The sequence below is a fragment of the Capsicum annuum genome, chromosome 11 (genome assembly GCF_002878395.1).
Source record: "Capsicum annuum cultivar UCD-10X-F1 chromosome 11, UCD10Xv1.1, whole genome shotgun sequence".
NCBI lineage: Eukaryota > Viridiplantae > Streptophyta > Magnoliopsida > Solanales > Solanaceae > Capsicum > Capsicum annuum.
The window spans coordinates 71,577,892-71,603,726 of NC_061121.1; the positions used below are offsets into that span (position 1 = coordinate 71,577,892).

General features: G+C 35.6%; 1 protein-coding gene across 3 annotated transcripts; it reads right to left on the reverse strand.

Moving 5' to 3' along the window:
* Positions 1-277: 277 nt before the first annotated feature.
* LOC107856936 (teosinte glume architecture 1-like) lies at positions 278-7,260 on the reverse strand. Of its 3 annotated transcripts, none has more exons than XM_016701899.2 (4): positions 6,924-7,260; positions 5,510-5,827; positions 4,100-4,233; positions 278-1,171 (listed from the first exon to the last, which is right to left on the reverse strand). In XM_016701899.2, the coding sequence occupies exons 2-4, from the start codon at positions 5,695-5,697 to the stop codon at positions 552-554; spliced, it is 942 nt and encodes a 313-aa protein (XP_016557385.2). In that variant the 5' UTR covers positions 5,698-5,827; positions 6,924-7,260; the 3' UTR covers positions 278-551. The 3 variants fall into 3 exon arrangements, with proteins under 3 accessions (XP_016557385.2, XP_047254753.1, XP_047254754.1); XM_047398797.1 differs by having other exon boundaries at positions 7,040-7,207; XM_047398798.1 differs by having other exon boundaries at positions 6,577-6,932.
* Positions 7,261-25,835: the final 18,575 nt, after the last annotated feature.

A 25,835-nucleotide genomic window follows, 5' to 3' on the forward strand; every position in this document is an offset into this window, starting at 1 on the left:
ATTTGACAAAAAGAACATTGAATCATGAGAATTGAATGAGAATATATTAATAGCGCCACACAAACTCTCCATGTGTCGGCATTTTAATTGAATTTAAATTTAATTTAATATTTTAATTAATTTAATTTACAATCAAGAGAAAGGTGTCACGTGTTTAATAGAATTTCTAATTATGGTTTAAAAAAAATTTGTTAGTTATAAGGGTATGTTTGACACAAAAAGGTGGATGTAAAGGTATTTTTGACCCAATAGATAAACGAAGGATATTCTTGACCCATTTTTAATACTTGAAATACGGGTATTTCTAACCCTTTTCCATTAAGAGAATAACGAAGAGAGAATCATAATGAAAGGAATATAGAGAAGTCAAATCATATATCACACAAAATCAACCTTCCTCACAAACCAGGATCTAACCACTTTTGGAGGAAATTATGTCTTCCATAATTAGAAGCTAAACATTCTCAAATGGAATGCCATTCGCTTGAAAGGATACTGAAAATTCAAGATTAACGGAATTTCCTTGATATATTAGCAGAGACCAAGGACGTTTAGTCCCACATAAAGGCTAGTGTTTGTTGGGAGCCATCACTTGTAGATGACCCATCTTGTGCATTTTGTAACATTTCATGGAAATGGAGAGGACTGCTGCTGTTGCTAACATGTGAATCTTGAGGATTGCTATTGAAATCTTGAGCAAATGGGAAATGGCTTAGACCACCATAGTGCAGGCCATGTGACCGGGGACAGGGGATAGAGGCAGGCTGCTGCACCATGTTACTCAGACCAATCTCCCTAGTTACAGCGGGTGCTGATGACAGAAGAGAGAGAGCACGATCAGAATCAACTTCACTTAATCCACTGCAGAAGATCTTTTGTCCGCTGCTAGAAATTCCTGCTGCAGAAGTGGGATGATCAAGAAGTGGCGGGCAGATTGAAGAAGCTTCAGGGAGACTACGACCAATGCCTTGCAAGAACTGGAGTTGGCTTCCTCCTTTATAGCTATGAGCCGAAGAATGAGCGAATGAGTTTTGACTGTCCATGCAATTTATATGTGATTTGTTGTTGTATAACACCATATCGCTGTCCGTTTTGACAACACCAGCCCATGTAGAGCTCACAACTGCGCTTGGAAATATCTGTTGGCTGCTAAATGACAGGAGCTTCGTTCCTACAAGTTGAGGTTTCTTTTGATTATCACATCATCTATCTATCAATATTTATTATAAAAACATGAATAAAAATGTTGCCTGACCAAAATATCCACTAAAAGTTGATTGACTTATTTGCCCGTTTAAGTTATAATAATTTCCTCCATCTCAAAACTTAGTAATGGGTACAAATATAATTTTTCTTAACAACTAAACAATATTTTTGTATTCGGATAAGATTAAGTTGCTCTTTTTCTGACTTCTAAGCCTAATCATTATCAGATAACCAATGTTAATCAAAAATAATTATTTCTTTAAATTTAATAAACGAAAAAGGGCCTAAAATACCCTTCAACTATATAAAATAGTGCAAAAATGTTCTTCATCTACCTATTGAACCTAAAATGCCCTTCCCGTCTACCTATTGGGCTTAAAATGCCCTTCCTGTCTAGCTATTGGGCCTATTTTGCCCTTTTATTTAGGCAAATTATATGAAAAGGTGATCCTTAAAACTTAATTACATAAATAATAATACTTTTTCAATATTACAAAAATATAATATTTTTTTACATATATAGCTATTTAAAAAAATCATAGAACAGATAATTATAATTTCTAATTTAATTTAATAACTAATTATTAATTCATCTTAATTTAAGAGATATATTTTCAATCTTCAAATTAAAAGTGGAAAAGATAATCCCTACTTTTAAATCTCTCTCTCTCTCTCATATTCAAAATTCAAATATTTTTAAATAAACCAAGTATTCCATTATTTGCTCATGTATGTTTCGTTTTGTTTTCATGTATGTTAATCCATCTAGTAATATTTCATTATCGTGTATTTTTAATTTTAATGTAATGGGTTAATCATAATTTTTTATGGATAAATATTTATGGAATAAAAATCATTATGTTGAAAGTACAGATATATTATGTATTTTTATTGTATAAATATAATTTACGTCAAAGTCCAATTATTATTATATTTTTGATATAATTTATGGGATAAATATTCATGGTATATCTCATTATGTCAGAAGTACTTTTTTTGTTAAAAAATTATTTATTATGTATAAATATATATTTCCAGTATTACATGGTATAAACTTTTTATATCTAAAAAATATACCATGTATGTTTATGGTATAAATATACCATGTATTTTTTGTGATATAAATATAATTTGTATAATATATAAATATACCATCAATTTTTATGGTATGATTATACCGTATATTTTGTAAGGCATCATGAAAACAAGCAATAAAAATGAAAAACATAAAGTTTTGATATAGTATATAAAAAATGAACAAACAAAGACTTTCATAAAAATAGACAATAAATAAGAAATATGAAAATTCAATATATAATTATTTTTCTATATATTAGAATCTGTTATAAAAATAAATATTTTATATACTATATCTGATGACCAACTAATACGACTATGTATATGTAATATTTTTTTAAAAATAGCTAATTATATTATTTTTCTTTTTATTTATCAAATCAATTTATAATGATGAAAAAGTGATATTGTGCACTATTTATTTGGTTAATATTAATAAAAATGATAGGGATTTTATGTAGTTTAATAAAGATAAGTTATGGTATTATATAATTTTTTCTTAAATAAAAGGGTAAAATAGCCTCAATAGATAGACGAAAAGGGCATTTTAGGCCCAATAGGTACACAGGAAGGACATTTTACACCCCATAGATAGACGGAGGACATTTTTATACCATTTCACATAGTTGAAGGACATTTTAGGCCCTTTTCCCTTTAATAAATTAGCAAGTTAATGTTTTTTCTTAGCTATTTTCATTTTTGTTTTTTTCCATGAAATTTTGACATCACATGTTTCCTTTCAATAAAAATTAAATATAGTAACTAAGAGATAGTTTTAGTAAGTATCTTGTGGCACTAGTATTACCTTGTGGCTAGCGGTAGTTTATTTTGTCTGTACAAGTTTATATGTATTTATGTTTTGCTGCTATACTGTTATTGGTTCTAAGATGGGGGTCTATCGGAAACAGCCTCTCTACTTCTCCTAAGGTAGTGGTATGGTGTGCGTACACTCTACCCTCCTCAGACCTCGCTAGGTGGGAATACACTGAGTATGTTGTTGTTGTTATAGTAACTGATCAACACAACATAGTATTCTTTTTGGCATTATTTTTCATTTATTAATATTACTTTTTCGTTCTATCTTTCCTATGGGGTATATGGTGATCTCATACTATCTTTTAACCAACATCAAACAATTTTAATGACATAAGTACAATATTAGAGTTGATTTAAACACCTAACTCAATATTAAGTATTAATGCGTTTAATGGAATAAAAATTGAAAACAAAATCGTCAAATAGTCAAATAATCAAAGACACACAGCAAACAGTTCTAACTCACTGATGTTAAAAAAAAAACAATCTGCAAATAAAAAAGTGTGTTGTTCAATTTCAGAACATCATTTAAAACTTTGTGGAGAGTGAGGTCCCAAGTTGGATCCCAAATTGGGGTCACGACCCGACTTAAGGCTGGGAGTTGGGTTGAGATCGAGGTCGGGAGTTGGGAGTCAGGGTCGAGGTTGAGAGTTAGGTCTCAGGTCCAATGTTGGGTCATAGTTAGGCGAGCTGGTAGTCAACTTCGAGAGTCGGGTCCAATATGTACTTTCCAGATTATACCTAAATGCTCTTGTAACAATATTTTCTGCTTTCTAACCAAACACTAGAAGATAAGTAAAAACAATACTTATTTTCCAAACACACCCACAATCTTTATAATAGCTACACGGGTTACACGTGCGAGGCACGAGACATAGACTAGTCTGATTGAACATATAAACATAATAATGGTGGTCAATTCTAAGAATAAGGTGGAAAAGCATTCATATTTCATTTTTTATTTAGAGAAGCATTCTGATTATTAACAAATGACCCTAACCTTGTTGGCCATTCAGTAATCCAGAATTTTTGGCCATAGACTCTGGCTGAGGCTTCCTTCGACGTCTGTTATGTCCATCAAGACGTTTACGACAGCTTCTCTTTCCATCATCAAATTCAACCAATGAATGAAACCTGCAAAAGGATCCTTCAGAACAGATAATGCTTCAACATAAATCAATTTCAATATTAAATTTATTGGGGATGGGACAAATGCAGAAACTTTATAGTCAAAGCTTCAACTATCTAAGCTACTACCGAAACATAAACAAGCAGCGAATCAACACATGACTATCTAGTAACTACTATTCTGAATTGATGATAAAAGAGCATTTCTTCTAGGTATCATCACATCATAAAGGTAAAAATTCAAACTTGTAGAATTGAAAGCAATGCATCAAACTCCTCTACATGCCAGAACTCGTTAAGCTGAGCTTCATGATCTGTTTTAATAGGTTTAATCCTAGCACTAAAAGTTTAGCTCACTATCTCAATACTTTCTATGCCAGTCTAGACCTCTCTAGTTACCATCTTCCAAATTATCTGGTGTATCAAGGATCAAGAACAACGCCACAAATCTAGCTTTGGTAGAAAGAAGAGTGTTATTTTATCCAGTTATCAATAAATGGAGTTACTCTTCTAATTATGTGTCTCCGAGGATTGAACATCTTCATTTGGTCATTTCCCATCCCGTATGAAGAACTCCAACATTTTATTAACATAACGAACCTTGTCACCAACTCTGTTACATAAAATTGTTCAGCAGCTCGGGACTTAAAGTTGATTATTTCACATTAATAGCTAATGTGAGTGAAAAATAATGAGAACCGGCCTTGTTATAATATTGATACCTTTTCTTGTTCAAAGTATATGTGTATCACTCTTTTGAATGCATACTAACTAAGGGAAGAGCAAAATGACACCAGATCATGATAGATAAAGAAAAGGGAAATGTTCTTCCCTTCAAGTTTCACTAGACTTTGTAATGAAGGTGCTCTTCAAAGAATTGAACAACTAGACATTATCATATATACAGCCTTAATGAGGAATATTCCAATTTTAAACTGAACAATTATCTCCAACTTGATGAACATGGAGTAAACATTTTTACTAGCCTGGAAGTTAATTACTTCATGTTAATAATAGATAGCCTTTCATGAATGCCTGATTCCTTACTTGATCCAAGTATATGAGTATCACTCGGCTGAAGGCACATTAGGGTCATTAGGGTCATGAATGCCTGATTCCTTACTTGATCCAAGTATATGAGTATCACTTGTCTGAATGCATTAGGTTCTAAGATGAAAGCAAAATGACAGGAGATTGTCATACTATGCTTTACTAGTAGATGAAAATCATGGGGAAATTAAAAAAAGACCATTTCAATTAAAGCATTAAATAACAGTATTGCCTGCTGCATTGCTGACAGAAGCGTTGGTCTCGACCACCAATAGTAACTTTAGCAGTCTTTGAATGAACCTCACAAACTTTATGCCGGCGGTGATACTCTCTGCATCGACTGAGGTCTGCATTACACCCATCAACCAAGCAATGAGTTATATTGCCTGGTGCCTTCGCCCTCTTTGATGACGATTCCATCACACAATTTTCATACAATTGAAGCCTGACGCAATTTTCATACAAATTATTTATCCAATTTAGCTTTGTCCGCTCCAAGATCTTATTCCCAGCTTTCCCTCTAAATCACCTCCTTTTGATGCTCATCCACCTATTACAAGATTTAGAACACATCAAATCCTGTAAAACAAAACTGAAAAGACCCAACCAACCATGACTCAGTTTTACAGAAGGGACGACTGTACAACCTTAAAATGAATTGTAATATTTCATCCAAGAAGTTGAGAAAACAAAGTACTGCTAAATCATTTTTAATTAATACTGATGAACAAAAGAAGAAAATAACAAAGGTGCAAAAAGGAACATGCAGGTAACATTCTCAACAACAATACGTGTCAATATAGGGATCAAAAGAATCTTAAAAAGAAAATCAGTTATAAATCAAGCCACACCCTTAAACACAATAATGCGGTCACAGATGTTTTCAACTTTTTTCATATATTAAAAATAATATAATTTATCCACTGTCGGCTGGAGTCTAATGATTGAATAGTCTTCCAAATTTCAACTATCTCAACTGCTGGACCAACCAAAATCCAAAAAGGGGAAAGAAAATTGCCAAGCTCTCTAGAATAAATTGAAATATACAATGAAAAGCAAAATCCAATAATTTAATAGGCCAAATGCTAAAGTAATCTAACTAATTAAACTCAAGTTTTAACTACTGAAAATCACGAAACAAGTGTAAATTATAGGACCCAAATTAAACTAGACTCAAGTTTTAACTACTGAAAATCAAGAAACAAGTGAAAATTATAGGACCCAAATTAAACTAGATTTAGTTAGAAGAAGATCAAGTTTGTCAAAAGGAACACTTTTAGGGGGAAAAAGATACTTAACAGTAATAAGTTTCAAAATATGCAAAACACAGTATTGATTCTTGAGTTCTTCACACAGACAAAAAAAAAAGATAAAAGAAAAAAGGGTGACAGTTTCCTTTGTTTTTTTTGTCTGCAATTCTAGTTTGATTGCTACTAGTATAGTAGGAAGCAGAAAATGTGCCCCTTATCATAAATACTAAGAGAAGGTCTAAATTCTAGAGAAAGAAAAGAAAACGACTCTGTTGGTTTTGGAGTAGTTAAAAAATGAAACCAAGATAAGGACTAGTCTTTTGCAGCAAGAACCAAAAGACCCATTCTTTCTTAAATGAAGTTGCAGAGAGAAAAGTGTAAAGGAAGAAGACTGACTTGGTGTTTACAGCCATTCATTCACTGACAAGGACTCCATCACAGACCAGTAGAGTGGCAACTGACAAAACATATGTAAAAATAGCGGTTGGATGATGGGTTAAAATGGGACTTACTAGCATAGGGTAGGGATAAAATTATTTAATACCCCTAAATAATTCAACTATCCTTTTGGCCTTGATAATTAAAGAGCAGGGAAACAAGGAATTGAAGTTCTCTGTGAGAGTGGGGAAGGGAGTAAAGCTTTGCATCGCTTTTTAGGTTAATAGCCAATAGGCATAGCCTTACTATAAGTGTTCTCTGTAAAATATAATTAAGTCAAAGATGAAACAAAGACCCACAAACGAGTGGCTAGGAAAGAGACAAGGAGGCTTGTAGCTTTCAACTTTTATGGCTAGTCTATTGTCTCTGTTTTGTGCGTGTGATAATTGAGTGAGAGATAGAGAGCGAAAAAGAAAGAAGAGATAAATTTGAAGAAACAAAGTATTCCTGTTTTAAAAAAATGACTTATTTTGACTTAATATAAAATTTAAAAAAATAAAAATAACTTTTAAATTTGAGACCTTAAATTAAAATTATGTTAAATATAGTAAAATATTCTTTAATCTCATGATCATAAACATATCATGTGAAAAATTGAAATTAAAGTATTGCTAAAAAAGAAAAGGATCATTCTTTTTTAAATGGACTAAAAAAGAAAGTAGTTCATTCTTTTTTAAATGGAGGAAGTAGGGATGACAATGGGGCGGTGCGAGTTTAAAGTTATGCGGTGCAGGTGCGGGGCAGGTTAAAGTAATTTTTTTATTAAATGGTGCGGTGTAGTATGGGTTGTAGGTATATGCGGGTTTAAATTAAAAAAAAAACTAAAAATTAGTATTGTTTTCGTAAATATACCTAAAATTATATGTATTCTTTACTTAAAATTTTGTGATACTTAAAAAGACATGTATAAACTACAAATAAATAATTTTATAGTACCTTTTTTAATATCTCTATTCATTTTAATAAAAATATGATATTTGATCATTACTTGTACACGTTATACTTTTTGACAATTTTTTTAGTGAAAAGTGATATAATAGAAATTAGTTATTATTTCTTAGTTGCAGATTTGAAAATATAATGATTTTCAATGGATTTACAAAAAAAAAATTTAAAATAGAGTGGTGCGGTGCAGTTATGCGCAGGTATGAATGTGGGGCGGATTTGTGCGGGTTTAAAAGTGATGCGGTGTGGTTTTAAAACTTGCGGGTTTAGAAAAAACCCGCATCGCACCATTGCTATCCTTAGGAGGGAGTAAGAAAAAGGTTGGTTTTTTCAGTTCCCAAGTCTATGTCTGTTGTCTCTCCCATACAAAAGTTTAGTTGGGAGAGTTGGAAAAAAAGACATTCTTAAAATTGGAAAAAGAAAGCGTCCAAGATCATATGTCCAAAAAAGTTTAAAGAATGTATATAGATATTGTTACTCCTTAACCCCTAAGCTTAATTAAGCACTAATTTCCTCTAAAGAATCCTAATTTTCACTTCAAAACTTAATTAAAATGATTAATTATAAAAAGAATACCTAGATAATCGTGATCATGCTTGCCAACAATTAATACATTGAACATTTTAATAATTGACCTTTATTTAACTAATGTACAAGTTAATTTGCAGTTGATTATCCTTCACTAAACATCATGAACATCAATAGCAACTCTATCAATTATCATTTTTTTTTACAAAAATGAGTATGCAAAGCAGGCACGCAAGTTCTAGCTCATCGAGGGAACTAGAAAAAAGAACACGTGAGACTAAAGACACAGAGGATTTAAGAAATGTAGTGGTGGAATTTTTTGGATTGCCTGACGATGATAGTCTTCTCAATGGAGACGAAAATGCATCTGCAGAAAATATTTTTGCTGATAATCATGAATTCATGCATGATCCTAAATAAGGCCTAGTTAAAGGTATAAAATTTTCTAGTTTGGAAGAAGTGTTTGTTTTCTACCAGGAATATGCTAAACATGGTGGTTTTAGCATTATAAGAAGATTAATTACGAAATTAAAAGATTCAAATTCTCCAATGTATGCTCTATTTAGGTGTGATAAAGGTGGTGGGAAAACAAAAAAGTATAAGACGTCTAAGAGGTCGTTATGCCCTGCCAGAAGTAATTGCTCAGTAGGATCCGATGGAACATGTCATGTAAGTAAAGTAGAAGCATATCACTCACACGAGTTGGATCCCAATGCATCCAGACTTATGGCTGGTCATAAGAGTGTGTTCGGCAGTTTGAAAAGGTCACTGGAAGCTCATGATATAGCTGGTGTTAGAATATAAAAAAATATTATAACACACCAAGCTCTAGCCGGTGGGCCCGAGAATTTAGGTTGTATGCCGAATGATTGTAGGAATTACATACACAATGCAAAGAGATTAAGCATGGATCAAGATGATGTTGAGTGTGTAAGAAAATTCTTTATTGAAATACAACTCAAGGACAATGATTTTTTTTATGCCTTCGACCTAGATGGTCTTGGTCGACCTAGTGAATCTGAAGAAGATGGAAAGCATGAAAATATTTCCATGCTGGCAGTGAAGGATGAGAAGTTACTTTTGATTCCTTGTTTGCTCTCATGGCAAACACTGCAGATGAAGAAGAAAGTGAGGTAACTCTTTCTGAAATTACAAAAAACTTGGAAAACTACTCTGCTAAAAAGATAAAAAGTGTTACTAATGTGTTGACTGATTCTATGTGTGAACTAACTGCTGACAAAAAGGCTTTAGAAGAAAAGGTAGAGAATCATGAGGTTGAATTAATTACTTTAACTCTCCCTATAGCTGAAATTAAGGAACAGGTTACTAAGTTAAAATCTGAAAATTTGAGTCTAGTGAGTCAACTGGAGAAAGTGATTGATACTACTGATAAAGGAAAAAAATGCTTTAGAAGAGAAAGTAGAGAATTAGGAGCTTTAATTAATTGCTTTAACTCTTTAGATATCTGACACTGAGGAACAAGTTGATAAGTTGAAATCTGAAAATCTGAGTTTGGTGAGCCAATGAAAGAAAGTAAATGATATTGATGACAAAGGGAAAAAAAACTTCAAGGCTTCAGATTGAGCTTGAAGAAAAACTGAGGGATTTTAAAAGCAACACATAACTGCACTCCATAAGAATGAAGAGTTAGAAAGCGACCTGGTCCGCTTAAGAGAAGAACTCAACAAATCTCTACTATGGACCACATCCTCACAGATCCTTTCTAACTTAACTGGTCAAGGTGTCAATAATAGCAAAAGTCTTGGATATCAGTATAAAAACCAATCACTTGGGTCTCAAAGTAAGGTTGCTCATGATGTGAGAAATAAGGTCCATAAACCTTTATGCACTTACTGTGGAAGAGATGGTCACATAAAAAAAAATTATCAAAGTTGGATGAAAGCTAAAATAAACAGTGTTGGATATATCCAGTAGGAGGATACCTATCTTGAGGGTTCCAAACCTTTAAAGAATATGAAGAAGCTCTCATTACCTGGGCCAAGAAAGATTTAATCATATACTTGTCTTTTTACTGGGAACTCAAACTTAAATGGGTTCCCGAATCTAACAAATAACTTTGTTTGTAAGTGGGAGAAAGAGATTGTCAGAACTATTGTATTGATAATGAATGTTCAAAATATATGACTGGAAAGTCTGAATGTATTCTCTCTCTTAAGACACTTCAAAATAGAGGTGTCTTATTTGGAAAAGGTAATAAGGTTAAATTCTCATCTGATGGAATCACTTTATCAAGCTTGAAGTCTGGGAAAGTTATACTCAAAAGCCAAGAGGATAGAAAATATATATGCGGAAGATTTAGAGTCTGCGGCTAATTGGGAATTAACTTGATTAAATGTTTAAGGGGAAGATGCTGATTTATGGCACAAAAGGTTGGGACATGTAAGTTCCTCTTTTCTGAACAAGTTAATTCCAAAGGGACCTGATCCTTGGCATGCCAAACCTGAAATTTTAAGACAACAAGGTTTATAATGTCTGTTAAGGGCAAACAAACCAGGTCTTCCTTTAAGTTGAAGAAGAAGGTTCACTAACATAGTGTTCTTAAGAACAAAGGATGAAACCTATGAGGTTATGGTCACTTTCTCTAAGTAACTTCAAATGATGAGAAATAATAAGATTGTTAAATTTAGATCTGATCGTGAAAGAGATTTTGATAACTCTGTGTGCTGAAGAGAATTTGCATGTGGTCCTTAATAAGTTAGGAAAGCTGATGAATCTTGGTGATGGTGAAGATTCTGACATTAAGAACTCATTCTTGTTCAAAGGGATGATATTACTGAAGATGATGGCCAAGAACTAATTAATGCAAATGAGAATGATGAAAGTGATGGTGATCCAAGATCTCAATCACAAACCCCAACTCTAGTAGAAGAACAAAAAGAAGGATCTAGTCAAAATTCACAGGGACCTGGTCCCAATGGAACACATCTCAGAAGGTCAAACTGGAGGCACAAATCTTCCCAAACCCTTGACATTCAACTTCACCTTTGGAGATTGAATTCTAAACAAGAGCTTAAGTCAGAAATTTATTGGCTTTCTCAGCATTCTTGTCCCAAAGTGAGCCCAAAAATATGAAAAAAATTCTAAAAAATACCGACCGACTCAATAAAATACAGAAGCAGCCTTGGCAAATTGAAAGATGTTAAGTCTAGAACCTGGTCCCCAAAACCATAGTCAGAACAAATTTTTGGAATAAAGTGATGTACTAAATTAAATAAGTTGAGTTTAGAATTGATCAAATTAACTGACCTACTAGACGAATCAATTTTTCTGTCGAATTAGCTATGATCAGGATGCAGATATCCTTGGTAACGTAGGTGCATATTGATCTAACTTAGTACCATACGTTTGTAGGTATACACTCATAGGAACAACTTTGGAAGAGGACAGATGTGACTTGCACAAATTTGAGTGTTCTCTCAAGAAAGAGAGGGACCTGATCCCATCTCTCAGGTTAGTACCAAATAAGTGTACTTTGATAATCATAAATTTATATCTAAAAAGCCACATGTCTTCTCTTATTTGAGCAAAATCTATCATTTCAAAGTAATTTGAAGAGTCGCACCTATAAAATTCAGATGATTCATTTCGAAAAGGCCCTTTTTAATGACAACGGTCACCTCATTCATATTACTGAACCAAATTTATCTCTTTTTATTCTCTTTCAAAATCAACCCAAATCATCTTCTTCAATTATATGAATTAAACTTATCCTATTCTCTCTCAAAAAAATTTCAAAATGGCAAATATATTGACTTTCTCAATCCCCGTTAAAGATTCTAAAGTCGATAAAGCTTTAAAAAATTAATTAGAACAATCTAAAATCAAACTTTCTAATCCTTTAACACCTAAAACAATAGAAGACATCTCCTTAAGTCCTCAACAAGATCCTGTGTCAACTTTACCAAAATTCTAAAACCCCTAACTGAGTTTGTCCTCGTCGAAATTCCTTAACCATCAAAATTTCCGCTGAGTCAACCTTGGTAGAGGATTTAAATCAAGGTATCATCTCACTAATTGAATAAGAAATCTCTCAATTCAAAATTCCTTATTCCTTAGAAGAACTAAATCCCCATTTCTTCTGAAGAACCAAAAAATATAGAACCCTCAAAAAACCTACAAGTACCTGATTTCTCTATTCTCTCTGAGTCAAACCCCATTTTTGTGCAACTGTGTGATGAAGAAATACCAGTGGAGAGGTCTAATATTCCCAGCAGTGAAAATTGGGTAGCTGAAAATTTATTATTTCTTACATATGATCCCAAGGAAAGCTCAGTTAGTACTGAAGAGCAAATAATTGATAAAAATGATGATGTGCCTAAGAATGGAGAAGTTGTTCTACCACCAAATGAGTAAGATAATGAGGATGAGGATTAACCACACCTGAGGCATTTTATGAAGAAACAAAGGGGACCCAATGGGAAAAAAAAGGTTATTGATTCTGGTGTAAAAGTTGCTAGATCCCATTCTAATAGGAGATCGGAAAAGAAGTTGTTAGCTGATGCTATGAAGGCTAGCAAGTCTTCTACTACTAAGAGAAGAAGACTCAAGAAAGTTGTTGTAGTGGAGGAGGAGAATGTTGAAGTTGTAAAGGTTATAGAGGATGAGAAAATTGACCCTTATGTAACTACGTCAAATGAGAAAAAAAGACAAAAAATTCATGTCTCAGGAAGGACCAGGTCCTCTAGCTCAAAGTTTGGTAGTCCTGCAGGAAGCAAAAAGAAACATATTGCTGTGAAAAAAAAAGTCTCCGAGGGAACTGGTCCCAAGAAGAGAAAAGTTGTTGAAATCGAATTAAGAGGTGACTCCAAAAGAAGAATAAAAGAGAAAGAAAAGAAGAATAGTTCTAGAGAGCAAAGGAATAAAATTATAAAAACTCCAAAAGTATTGTCTAAGAGAGTGTTTGATCCCAGGATTTATGAAAACCCTAACATCGTTGAGTTGGTGGAATATGTCAAACACCAGGGATGGCCATACCTCCTTTAGGGACCAGCTCTGTGGTTTTTGAAAATGAAGTTAGAGAGTTTTGTTATATACTGGATTTCTTATACGATGGGTTAAGTTTGGCTACACAAGTACAAGGAAAGAAAATAAAACTGGTTGAAGAGGCATTGGGAAAAATTCTGGATGCGCCTATAGTGGGTATGAGGGCTATTGGGAAATAATAACCCTCAACTGAGTTCATGATTGAAGCCTCAAGTGAGTTCCAGTTAGTGTTTGAATTTGTGAACAAGGTTCTTTTGCCTAGGTTAGAGAAAAGAACGATTGCTTCTACTGTCTATCTATTCTAATAGAGTGTTAGAGAAAATTTGAGCTAATAAGTTTGCTTGCTCTTATGATAGTGCACATGAATAAGGTGATCCATGAGAAGGAAGAAACACATGGGATTCCTTATGGGTACTTTCTATACATGATATTTGATCAATTTAGAGTGGTTGGGACTAAAGGAACTCCTGGAATAGTCATACAAAAGTTTAGTCTGACAACAGTTGTAGAAAATAAACATATAGAAAGAAAAGTAGGAACTGTGTCCGAAATGTCAGAACTTTTAGTTGCTCAGGAAAATTTAAGCAAAGAAATAGAGGAGATGGAGATTAAGTTGGCTGCTAAAGATACTGAGATAGTGAACTTGAAGATGCAAAATCAGAAGTTATCCTCAGAGGGACCTGGGGCCAGTGAGGAACTTATAGAAAAAATGCAAAGCTCCAGGGAAAGGTTGCAGAACTTACTGGTGAGGTTCAAGTCTAAATGCAGAAGTGAAGACCCTCACTAGACAGTCGTTGGATACTCATGCTGCTGAGATTGCCATAATAGAGTTATTGCTCAAATCCTTCTCCCCTAAGCCTCCCTCTACCTGAGTCTTATCATCCCTATGTCAGTTTGTTATACCTTTGTTGGTTTCTAATCCTTATTTCTATTGTGGCTTTTGAAGATAGTTGTTTTGGTATGGCTGTACTGGTGTTGATGTTACTTAACAATGAATGAATCCTCAATTTGTATATCTCATCTATTTCTTCTATTAAGTTGTTCTTCATGTTAGTGTTGCCCTAGTGGCTATGAGTTAAGTAACACGTGCTTTCTTTACTCTTGGTTTACTGTTATTACTTTTCAATGATGCCAAAGGAGGGAACACTGAATGCATATGGTAGGGACCATGTGTGTTTGTATGTGGTAGAACAGGTGTATGTATTGTATATGTTAGGGACTAAGTACCAGATGTTGAAATGCAGATGTGTTGAAAAGCCTATTGACAGGGAGAAGAATGATTGTGAAGCATGAAGGCAGATTGATAGGGGAAGTATTGTGATAGGTGGAATAACGAACTGAATGAAAATTGAATGCAAGTATATTGACAAGGGGAACATTGAAACATAGTGAATGAGTTGAGTTTTTGATTTAAATTAACAACAAAGGACTAGGCCCCTAAATTGCATGATATATTGATAGGGGAAAGTAAGGTGCATAGTGATAGGGGAACATTCATTGACAGTAGTGGTGATCACACTGATTAAATATGAGGAATGAACATTGATGCTCAAAGTTTGTGGTTGGTTTGTCATTATCAAAAAGGGGGAAAATTGCTATATCTTATTTTAATAATGATCAGCTGACAACAAGGGACTAGGTCCCTGGGTCTTCGAATTAATGTATCTTGTCTTGATGGTGAGTAGCTGAAAACAAGGGACCAGGTCCTTAGGTCTTCATGAATCTAGTACAACTATTACTATCGTACACAGTTTTGTTTTCTAGTTTAAGAAACTACCCAGGTAAGCTTGTACCTTTCAGGATACCTGGCCCAATCTGATTTCTACCCTAATTATTATTCCACTATAAAGGGAAAAGAATTCTTCCCAATTGGTGAGTTTTTGCAAGATCAGAAAATAGAAGGGAGAGCAAAAGACAAAAACTCAACTTTGTAATATTGCTCAAGTTCTTAATTTCTTTATGTACTGAAAGAGTGAGTGTTATTGAGTCGAGTCATGGTTTGTAATTGAATTACTCGTGTTATACGAGTAATGCCTTGTTTGTGTTCTTGAGGTGATTAGGTAGAGTTACCCGAGTTTAATACTAGTTAGAGTTAATCAGTATTGAGGTGTGTTCTTGGCAGAGCTGTCAAGCTAGGTTTGTATAAAGTTATTGCAAACTGGTGGAGCCTAGAGTTAGGTTCATTGGAGTTTGTAATAAAGATTTTGATTATTGTGGATTGTTAAGTGATTCTAAGGGCAAGTCGCTGTTTTTTCTCCCTTGAGCAAGGAGGCTTCCATGTTCAATCACTTTGTTCTTTACTTTCCTACAAGGTTTTAGTTTCTCAGTGCTTTACTGTTTTATTGCCTGTGTTTGACTCTAAGGGACATAGTCCCTCATAGTGTGGGTTGAGGGACAATTTCACAACTCAAGGCCATTTACACAAGTGGGTTGTGGGAACATAGTTATTCCAAACAAACTCCAATTTCAAAGCATCAAATTTAGGTAAAATCATGAACCCTTATTTTATTCACCATACCTATGCACCCGTCATGTTCAATACCATTAATAAAGCATAAACAATGCATAATAAATCATGGCAAACAATTTAAGGACCACTCATTCTAAAACCCTCAACCATGTTGCAACCCACATTCTAAACCAACCAATTAAACCATTTAAATACATGTTTTCACATAATAGGAGTTGGTAAAGAGTAACATGCCTGGATCACCAAGATTTATGGAGAGAAATCAACCCTTGATCCCGTGGATGACCTACATCTTGGAAACCCTAAGTATCTTCACCTTGGGGATTTTTGAGAGAAGAAAGTGTGTTTTGATTGAATTATGAATGAGAAATAACCCGCTTGAGTGCTTTATGGACGTGGGGTTTTAATTGGGTAAGAAGGGAATTGTCCAAAGTTCCCTCAAATTAAAAGCAAAAAATTTTTTTGCTAGTCATTACGAGTCACGTGGCGACTCATTGAGACACCTTACAATTTATTACCATAAGTCGTAGTCCCACTCGTAACCCCCTAGTCGTCATAGAAAAACTCCAGAAAAATCTACTAGCCAGGCTACGATTCGATCCATAAGACCCGTCAAGACTCCCTATGACTCGTAAGGGGAGTCGTAGTTTGGGCAGTGAGGATAAAATTTCAAAAATTCATAAGGACCAGGATTTCGGTGTGTCACACATCATTCATCCTCGAGTGATTGGACAAGACATTTATTAACATGATTTGACTCCTAACACAACCACACTTACCTTTAACAAAGATAGAAAACAAAGATGGTAAGGAATACACATACTTCACGCATGATTTTCCGAAGAAAGAAAAAAGATGGGTACTTGGACTTCATGTCCTTCTCGGCTTCCCAAGTAGCTTCTTCACGCTTTTGGTTCCTCCATAGAACCTTTACCAAATCCAGGTCCTTTGCCGTCCTTTGCTCGCAACATGCAAACTTACCGATAACAAATATCAATCTTGACTTCCTCATATGACAAGGAACCCAAGACACCCACACTCTCCAAAGGAACAACCAAGGAAGGATCACCTACTCACTTCTTCAACATCAAAACACGGAAGACCGGATGAATAGAACTTAAACTAGAAGGCAATTCCAACTTATAGCCATATTGCCTACTCACCTTAAAATACGGTATGGACCAATATAATGGGGACTGAGCTTTCTGTTCCTTCCAAGACGCATCGCTTTCTTCATGGGAGACACCTTCAATAACACCAAATCATCTACATCAAACTCCAAGTCCCTTCGCCTTATATCCACATAGGACTTTTGGCGACTTTGGGCCGTCTTAAGCCTATCCCGAATCACCTTCACCTTCTCCATAGCTTGGTGAACCAAGTATGGACCGTACAACTTATTATCACCTACCTCGAACCACCCAATAAGGGACTTACACCTTCTACCATATAAAGCCTTGAATGGAGCCATCTCAATGCTCTAGTGATAGCTATTGTTGTATGAAAACTCAATAAGAGGCAAGTGGTCAACCCAACTACTACCAAAATTGATCACATAAGTCCTTAGTATATCTTCTAAAGTCTAAATCATTTGTTTCGCTTGTCCATCCATCTGCGGGTGGAAAGCAGTGCTAAGGTTTACCTTAGTCCCCAAACCTCGTTGAAAGAAACGATAAAAGTGTGAAGAGAACTGAGTATCTCGATCAGATATGATGGAAACTTGAGCATCATCCAACTTTACGATCTCCTCAATGAAAAGCTTAGCATAATTCTCCCCTGAATAGTTAGTCCTCACTGGCAAGAAGTGAGTGAACTTGATCATCCTATCCACGATGACCCAAATAGAATGAAATTAATGATGAGACCTCAGAAGACCAGTAATGAAATCCATATTAATCACTTCCCATTTCCACACAGGCAATTCAATCTCTTGAGTTACCAGGACTCAAGTGATCTACCTTTACTTGCTGACAAACGAGAGACTTAGCCATAAAATTGGACATTCCCTTTTCAAGTTATTCCACCAATAAATTTCTCTTAAGTCATGATACATCTTCGTAGAACAAGGATAAATAGTGTACCTTGACTTATGAGCTCCAGCCAAAATCCTCTCTCGCAGCCCATCGACATCTAAGACACATAACTTGCCTTGGTAACTCAAGATAGCATCACCACCAATCTCAGAAGTCATCACCTTCTTGTGACCCACATTAATATTGATCTGTATCAAGATAGGGTTCAAGACCTATTTTTCCTTTACCTTTGCACCAAGAGATGACTTCGCCACCTCTTTCACAACCACACCACTATCCCCAGAGTCTAAGAGATGAATTTCAAGGTTAGCCAAACGGTGAATATCCTTCACAAAACCTTAATTCTCCTCATGAAAATGAGACAAGATTTCTATGGACAACCTGCTAAGAGCATCAACAACCACGTTAGCTTTACCTAGATGATAATGAAGACTCTTGTCATAGTCTTTGAGTAACTCACGCTATCTCTTCTGCCTGAGGTTCAACTCTTTCTGAGTGAACACTTACTGCAAATTCTTATAGTCCCGATAAGATATCAACATGCACTACATACAAATAGTGATGCCAAATCTTCAAAGCAAAGATCACAGCTAACAATTCCAAATCATACATCAGATAATTCTTCTCATGCACCTTCAACTGCCTAGAAGCATATGCAACAACCTTACCATGATGCATCAACACACAACCTAGTCCCGCCTGAGACATATCACAATAAACAACAAAACCTTTGGTACCCTCAAGTAGAGTCAAAATTAGAGCCGAAGATAACTTATCTTTCAAATTCTTGAAACTATCCTCACAAACATCTGACCTCAAGAACTTCACATTCTTCTGAGTCAACTTAGTCAATGGGGCAGCAATAAAAAAGAAGCTTTCCACAAACCTTCTTTAATAACCGCCCGAACCCAAGAAGCTCCGAATATTAATTGGTGTCATGGATCTAGGCCACTACTTAACCACCATAACTTTATATGGATCCATCATGATCCCTTCACTAGAAACAACATAACATAATAGGTCACCGCGTTCAACCAGAACTCATACTTTAAGAACTTTGCATACAATCGCTGATCTTTCAAGGTTTTTAAAATAAGGCGAAGGTGATCGACATGATCTGCCCACTCTTAGAATTTACCAAAATATCATCAATAAACACCATTACGAAAAAATCCAAAAACTAACAAAAAACCTAGTTCATAAGATCCATAAATACCATTGGGGCATTAGTCAAACCAAAGGACATCACCAAAAACTCAAAATGGCCATATCGGGTACAGAAAGTAGTCTTAGGGGATATCCACTTCTCTAATCTTAATTGATGTTAACCCGATCAAAGATCAATCTTGGAAAAGTACTTAGCACCCTGAAGTTGATTGAAGAGATCATCAATTCTAGGAAGCAGATACTTATTCTTCACAGTCACCTTATTCAATTGACGGTAATCTATACACATACGAAGGGACCCATCCTTCTTATGCAAGAAGAGAACTGGAGCACTCTAAGGAGAAACACTAGGGTGGATAAAAACCTTATCTCGAAGATTTTTCAGCTGTTTCTTAAGTTTTTTCAACTCAGTCGAAGCCATTCTGTAAAGAGGGATAAAGATAGGAAGAGTGTCCGTAAGAAGATCAATCCAAAAATCAATTTCCTTATCGGAAGGAACACCAGGAAGATCATTAAAAAATACCTCGAGAAAGTCGCAGACCACCAGGATCAATTGTAAAAAAGAACCTTCAGACCTAGAATCCTTTATATGCACTAAATGGTAGAGGTACCCCTTGGAAATTAATTTTCGGACTCTAAGATAAGAAATGAACCTTACCTTGGGTACTAGGGAACTACCTTTCCATTCAAGCACCGACTCATGTGGGAATTAGAAACTGACCTTTTGGGTCTAACAATCAAAAGACGCATAGAACGAGTGCAGCTAATACATCCCCAAAATCACATTAAAATCTAATATGTCCAACTCTATCAGATCCACCAAGGTCTGCCATCATAAATAGACACCACACAACCCCTATAGACTCTCTTAGCTACAATAGAGTCACCAACTAGGGTAGACACAAAGAAAGAATTCAGAATACACTCAGGAGCAAAACTAAAATATATAGCCACATAAGGAGTCACTTAAGAGAGGGTAGACCTGAGATCAAGTAGACAATATACATCATGAGAGAAGAGTTTTAACGTACCAGTAACAACATCGGGGAACACCTCAAAATCTTGACGGGTAGCAAGAGCTTAAAGGAAATTTTGACCAGGGCCGAAACTAGAAGTGGCACCCTTTGGTGTAAAGGTTAAAGAAGTAGTAACAAGAACCTTATTTGCTCTATAAGAAACCCTAGAAGGACAATCCTGCTGTATGTGACTAATCTGCCCATAACTAAGACACTGATTTCTCCCCAGGTCACAAACCCCATGATGCACCTGACTACAAAAATGACAAAGGGGATAAGATGAGCTGACTGGGCCCCATTGGTCTGTGAATTGGCACCTTGTGACTTATATCCACTGTTGTTCTGAAAATGGCAGTCCCTGGGCAACTTAGGATAAAGAGCACTAGCCATAGAATAAAAACCAAAATTCTCCCACTTCTTTCTTATACCACTGCTTGTCATTCTTTCCACTATTCTGCTAGCCTCAACCATGCTTAGAAAATTGGGATCTCTTATTTTGCCTCGTTCCTCTATTGGCTTATTTCTTCTTCTCATCTTTGACCTATTACATATACACCACAAGCCTAGAGATTCCCATGTCACAATTTAATAGGGGAGCCTTGCATTCCAACACCAAATTAAGAGATAACCCAAAAACAAATTTCCTCAACTGAGCCCTCATTGAAGATACCAACTTAGGAGAATAATGGGACAATAGATAAAACTTCAAGGTATACTCTTTTACAGTCATCTTGCCTTACTTCAAATTTACAAACTCCTCAGCCTTCGCCTCCCTCAACACCTGAGGAAAGAAATGATCAAAAAAAGCACCCGAGAAGTCCTCCCATAATGCCTACTCAGCATCCTCACCCCTAGTCTGATCCCATTCCTTATACCACTAATACACATATCCTCAGCTGGTATACAACGAATTCCACACCTACAAAATTAGAAGCATGCATCATACGAAGAATTTTTTCCATCTCATCTATGAACCCCTAAGGTTCTTACTCAACCTTAGAGCCAGTATAGGTCGGAGGATTCAGCCTCATAAACTGGCCAACTCTAGTAACCTTAGAAGAACTCACAGCAACACCAACAGGACTCGACTGATGTGTTTGAGATGTCACCACTTGGGTCAACAAATGAATAAAATGACAAAACTCAGCATTAGTAATATCTTATGGAGGTGACCAACAAGGAGTGTTACCAGTGAAAGAAGGATCAGTATAGACTGATGGAACTCCACTAGGGAAATTAAAAGTAGCGACCTTAGACAGGGTCTGAAACCCTTGAGTAGGATCTTCGTCCATATTATCCTCAAGCAGGACAAAAGAGTTTCCACGAGCATCAGATCTTCTGGAAGGCATGATCTGAAAAGCAAACAAATGGGAAGAGGATATTTCAATATCCTAGACTCTAATGCTTGAAAGTAGATCATAAAAAAGCGAAACATTCCTAAATGCCACGTAGCCTCTTCCTTATAAGTGTGGCTCTCTACACACCCATAAAATATACTCTACTTTACACGACTTTATGGATACCCAATAACACCAAACCTATGATACCAACTTTTTCACAACCCAAACATGGCTTGGCTGTGACAGGTATCTCAAGTCCATTGTGGATAGGATACCACCCTTTTTTCCGAGTTAAGCCAAAACCTAATACCCTATTAATAGCTGAATTTCGAACATATAACATGATAAAATAGATAACTCAAAGTCTATAAAATATCATCTAATAATACCCAACCACAGCAAATCCAAAAAACCTCTAAACAATACCAAAAACATATCCAAGTCGGGACATGCCCCCGACCCTGACAATGATAATGACAATGTTGATGATAATTTTAAATCTCAATTCTAGTTTATGAATGGAAACTGATGAAATATCCAAGTCTTTTATAGAATGTAAGCGAACCACTTCACCCCCAACGATAGATAAATTGAGTCGATCCACCTAACTTTGTGTAGAAAAATAGAAGTATCTCTGGTGCCTGGATCCTGTGGGGATATAGCATTCAAAGATAGTTAGTGGGTTAAGAACTAGCATGTAACTCAGGGATAGAGGGGTAAAATAATGCCAACTCAAATACAATTCAAAACCATGCAAACATCATCATATACATATATAAGTAATATGCTGGGGGTAGGAAATAAGGCTTATCATGTTCTTCAAAATCATTAACCTGGACTGTATAGTATAACCGTCTTTACAAGACACTCATAAACTATATGTGCCTAGCTCTTCCCTAGCTGGGAGGGACCTAGTGCGTGTGGCTGCATGAGCCAAAGAATAATCACATCTATTATATGCACTGTGGGGGACTCGAACCTCTTTGCATATACCAAGAGTGACTTAAGCACTCCGTCAATAACATGGGGGACTCAAACCTACCAATCATATAATAAGGATGACTCAAACCTCCTAGTCATTTAGACCTCCGAGTCGGCAACTGCGGTTTTCAGTATTGGTCCCTTGAGACCTCCACTTTCAAGGCATAAATACACAACCCCTATTAAATCCAACTTAAAAACAAGTTTCACACAAACCATTTATTTACGAAAGAACCAACACTTAAGGCTCACCATGAGTAGTGTCATACCCTTACACTTTTAAGTTTATCTCTATGCCATAAAAAACACATTAACTTAAGGGAATGCCTCGACCCCCCTTTGTTCATTAAATCAATTCATAGACAACAAGGCCTTCAAAATCTATGTTCATTGGTTTACCATTTATGCAATTCATTATCATAGGTAAGTAAGTCAAACCAGTGACAATTTCATAACTCAAGGCCATATGCACGAGTGGGTTGAGGAAACATAATTATTCAAAGAAAACTCCAATTTCAAAGCATCAAATTTGGGGAAAATCATGAACCCTTAGTTTATTCACCATCCATATGTACCCTTCATGTTCAATACAATTAATAAAGCATAAACAATGCATAATAAGTCCTAGGAAAATAATTTAAGGACTAATCATTCCAAAACTTTCAACCATTTTGAAACTCACATTCAAAACGATCCAATTAAACCATTTAAATACATGTTTTTCACATAATAGGAGTTGGTGAAGAGTAACATGCCTGAAACACCAAGATTTATGGAGAGAAATCCACCCTTGAGCCCTTGGATGACCTACTTTTTGGAAACCCTAAGTATCTTGACCTTGGGGATTTTTGAGAGAAGAGAATTTGTTTTGATTGCATTATGAATGAGAAATTACCCCCTTGAGTGCTTTATGGACGTGGGGTTTCAATTGGGTATGAAGGGAATTGTCTAAAGTGCCCTCAATTTAAAAGATGGAAAATTTATCAGCAGTCGTTACAAGTCTCATAGAAACTCATTGCGACACCTAATGGCTCATTACTATGAGTTGTAGTCAAGATAGTGCCATAGGGAACCCATACTATTGACCCTATGACTTATATCATATGACTTGTATCATGACCCTACGACTCGTAGGGTTCAAGTTGTATCTAAGATAAAACTATTTGGGTCTCACACTAGTAACCCTATAATTTGTACTATACAACTCGTATAGAGTATTCATGACTCGTAACCCCATAGTCGTAGTTATAGTAGAACTCTACCAACCTACTGGCTAGGCTACGATTGGGTACCTAAGACCCGTCAAAACTCCCTACGACTTGTAAGGGGAGTCATAGTCTGGGTAGTGAGGATAAAATTTCAAAAATTCTCAAGGACCAAGATTCTAGGGTGTCGCATCGATCCACGATGACCCAAATACTATTAGAACCATGAGAGGAATGAGGCAAACTAGTCATGAAGTCTATAGTGATCCATTCCCGCTTCTACTCAGGAATGGGTAAGCTTTGAAGCAATCCACCAGGTCTCATATGCTCGACCTACACCTACTGACAACAAAGGCAACAAGCTATAAATTCCATTATATCTTTCGTTATTACGCCCCACCAATAGTGTTGTCTTAAGTCACAGTACATCTTGTTCAGACCTTGATGGATTGAATAGCTAGAATAATGGGCCTCCTCCAAGATCAACCTAATTCAATCACCCACTCTCGGCACACAAACTTGGATTTAAAATTTCAAAACTCCATCCAAATCAAGTGAGTCTTCATTCGCCTTGACACTCAACACCTTATCTCGAATAAACCTTAATCCAATATCATTAAACTGATGAACTTGAATCTGCTCCATCAAAGAAGATCTAGCCTCCACATATGCCAAAACGTGCACCCAGGTGTTGAAATATCAAGCCTAACAATCTGGTTAGCTGAAGACTGAATCTCTAAGGCCAAAGGCCTCTCATGGATCAAAAGATGCGCCAAGATACCCATGATATTTGACTTCCAGCTTAAGGAATTCGCAACCATATTAGCATTGCTCGAATGATAGAGAATAGTTAATTCATAATCCTTGAGCAACTCAAGCTAACAACACTGCCTCATATTAATATCTCACTGGATGAAGAAGTACTAAAGGATATGATGATCTAATAAAATCTCACAACAAACTTCATAAATGTAGTGTCTCTATAACTTTAAAGGAAAAACAACCAGACACAACTCCAAATTATGGGTAGGATAGTTCCTCTTATGAGGATTCAATTGACAAGATGTATATGCGATCACCTTACCCTCTTTCTTCAACACAACACCTAATGTAATACCTAAAGAATCACAAAAGATGGTGAAGCCCATTCCCTCCTTGGACATAGTCAAGATAAGAGCTAAATTTAACAAATCTTTGAGCTTTTAAAAGCTCACCTCACAAGCATTGATCCACTAAAAAGAAATCTTCTTCTTAGTGAACTTGGTTAATGGATATGCAATGGATTAAAAACCCTCAACAAAATACCGATAATAACCCACTAAGCCAACAAAACTCTGAATCTGATAGGCTAAATAGGTCTGGCCTAATCACAAAATATGATAATCTTGGCTGGCTCAACCATACTACTATCCTTAGTCACCACATGACCCAAGAAAGAGATAGTGTCCAACCAAAACTCACACTCAAAGAACTTAGCATACAAGTTTTCATCCCTCAATCTCTGAAGCATAATTTGTAAATACTCCTTATGCTTAGCCTCACTCTTAGAATAAACCAAGATATTATCGATAAATACAATAACAAAGGAGTCAAGGTACGATCGAACACTCGATTCATCAACTCCATAAATGTGGTAGGGTCATTGGTCAACACAATGGGCATGACCAAGAACTCATAATGACTATTTTGAGTCTGAAAAACTATCTTTGGAATATCTAAATCTCTAATCCTTAACTAGTTATAACCGGACCTTAAATCAACCTTTGAAAACATCACAACACCCTGAAACTGACCAAATAAATCATCAATGCAACTCGTAATAAAAGAATTACTTCAAGGCATCCTTTCTGGTACGGTCACGAGTCTCACCGTATGACTCGTGACTAAACCATATGACTCGTATAGTCGTAATCATGGTCAGAATTAAAATTATGGGAAATTACAGTACTGAGACCATGAGTGACACATTATGACTCATGTGCTACCATGACTCGTTAAGTCCCAATCGTAGTTGATGAGTAGAAAATTAGTCACTTATCTATATTTAAATTCGTGCATACCATGATGAAATGTTATGTATATTAGGTTAATTCTTTATTGAAATACATTAAATCCCATAGTTTGTGTGTTTGCAGGTAATCGGATAAAAAAGAGTTGAAGTAAAGCTAGAAAGGGAAGCAA

Coding starts and splice junctions, on each gene's coding strand:
- LOC107856936 (XM_016701899.2), bottom strand. CDS start 5,697: ATGGAATCGTCATCAAAGAGGGCGAAGGCACCAGGCAATATAACTCAT. Junction 4,234..5,509: donor TTCTGTCAGCAATGCAGCAG/GCAATACTGTTA, acceptor ATCCTTTTGCAG/GTTTCATTCATTGGTTGAAT. Junction 1,172..4,099: donor ATTACTGAATGGCCAACAAG/GTTAGGGTCATT, acceptor CTCAACTTGTAG/GAACGAAGCTCCTGTCATTT.